Raw genomic sequence first — 1,876 nt, forward strand, 5'->3', positions numbered from 1 at the left:
GACGAATGCCGCATGACGGTCGTTAAGCACGTTCCGTTAAAAGACGTATTTCCCGGAATACCATCCGCGATAACGTCGGCCCTCCGATACACCGACGGTAATCTGTACTTCTTCGCTAAACGTCAATTCTACGCGTTCAACGAATTCTCGAACCTAATTCTCGTGACCTTGGCGGGTCCCTTCGACCTTCGCGTTCTCGGCGTCGAATGCCCCACGAACGGGTTACTGCAGCAATTGCGGATCTTCTCAGCCGCGTCTATCGCCTCGACGTCGCGACTGATAGATCCGACGAGGACGACGATAGCGACTTCCCGCATACTCTTTAAGAATAGAGTACAAAGGCGCGAAAAAGAAGGGGCGATTTCGACTCGAATATATAAAGGCCGTTCCGCCGTTAAGCGTCTCATTACCAACGACGAAGCTCGCGAACGAAACATTGAACGAAGATGTACGGGACGATGGGACCGCCGCCGCAGCAACACTCCTTCGAGGATCGATCGAGACTCGCCGATCGAAACCGCGAGGATAACGCCGGATATTCTAAGAAAGCTCGAACAAATAACGGGTAAGGGTATCGAAAGTAACAACGCTCGAACTAACGTCCTTTATCGCTCTTATCGCTTCCGTCCCTAATTATTCGCTTTTACTTTTTAGGCTAGATCGCGATCGGACACCGAGAAACTGCGCGAACGACGCGATCGCGCGACCTCTTAGAATCTTGGGAAGACGCTACTCATTGACGAAAACAGGATATAAACATCTGGAAATCTGCATTAACGTCAGTCGACCCTCGTTCGTGGAAATCGTTCTCGGAGATAATCACGGCAAGGAGATCTCGCTAACGCCGAACACGTGGCAGGAGCTGCTCGATCTACGATCCACGCTCGCGTCGTACTTTCAATCCGACGAGCGCGACGAGACTCGTTCCCCGGCGCCGATATACATCGGTCAATTGACGCTTCGATTCGGCAGACTGAACAATCTCCGAATTCTCCGTCTCGAGACGCCCAAGACTCGACTGGCTATGTCGAGAAACACCGTTCTATACATATTGCATCTAGAACATTGCGTCAACTGCCTCGTTACGTCCTTGAACTGTTTGACCGCCTACACCGACAACAAGCTGGCTCGTTTTCTCGACGTCGCGGCGAGCGTTCGCGACCCCGCTCTCGTTCCCGCGACGATACGCGACAGCGAGAGCTTCGACCGCGACGAACTGATAGACTGCGAGCTACAGGCTCTGTTCTTCGGATAATCGTGATACGTCTATCCACGCACTCGCTCCTTCGTTACTAAATACGCCTTTGTACCATTATTGTATCGCAAAAATTAAATACGCCTTTGTACCATTATTATATCGCAAAAATTAAATACGCCTTTGTACCATTATTATACCGCATAAATCAAACATGCCTCTGTATCGTTAACGCATCGCGAAGAAATAAAGACTCTCTTTATTCGATCTCTCGTCTCTCGATCTCTCGATCGCCCTCGTCTATGCGTCGTCTCGTTCCTCCGCCCGACCTTCTCTCCGAATCGCGCGCTCTAAGCCGCGCCGATAGCGAAACCGCGAGCTCGTCCTCGACGCGCGGCGTCGCGCGCAGCTCCAATAATACGAGAGTTCTAACCCAGATCCTTCCAGGGAGGTGCGGGTCGAGGGGAAGCCGCGCGGCAAATCCACCAGCGCGCTCCACCCCGCGCACTTCCATACCCGTCTCGCCCTACCTACTCCCCCTGTTTTTCCCCGTGCCGACGCTTCCCTTTTGAGATATCATTCTATCTCCCTTTTTTATATGGCTGTCACTCTCACTCTTACTACCGCGTTTAAAACAAACTGAGTTAGAATCGGCCTAACCTATTACTATTACTTATATAC

At 51.5% G+C, this 1,876-nt stretch overlaps 1 protein-coding gene across 1 annotated transcript; it reads left to right on the plus strand.

Annotated features, from left to right (window-relative positions):
• Positions 1 to 6: 6 nt before the first annotated feature.
• LOC126858651 (uncharacterized) lies at positions 7 to 1,651 on the plus strand. Its single transcript, XM_050609128.1, has 2 exons — positions 7 to 565; positions 655 to 1,651. Exons 1-2 carry the CDS (start codon positions 447 to 449, stop codon positions 1,253 to 1,255), a joined length of 720 nt encoding a protein of 239 aa, XP_050465085.1. The 5' UTR covers positions 7 to 446; the 3' UTR covers positions 1,256 to 1,651.
• The last annotated feature ends 225 nt before the right edge of the window (positions 1,652 to 1,876 follow it).

The sequence above is a fragment of the Cataglyphis hispanica genome, unplaced genomic scaffold, assembly GCF_021464435.1.
Source record: "Cataglyphis hispanica isolate Lineage 1 unplaced genomic scaffold, ULB_Chis1_1.0 scaffold217_size1876, whole genome shotgun sequence".
In the NCBI taxonomy this organism is placed as follows: Eukaryota; Metazoa; Arthropoda; class Insecta; order Hymenoptera; family Formicidae; genus Cataglyphis; species Cataglyphis hispanica.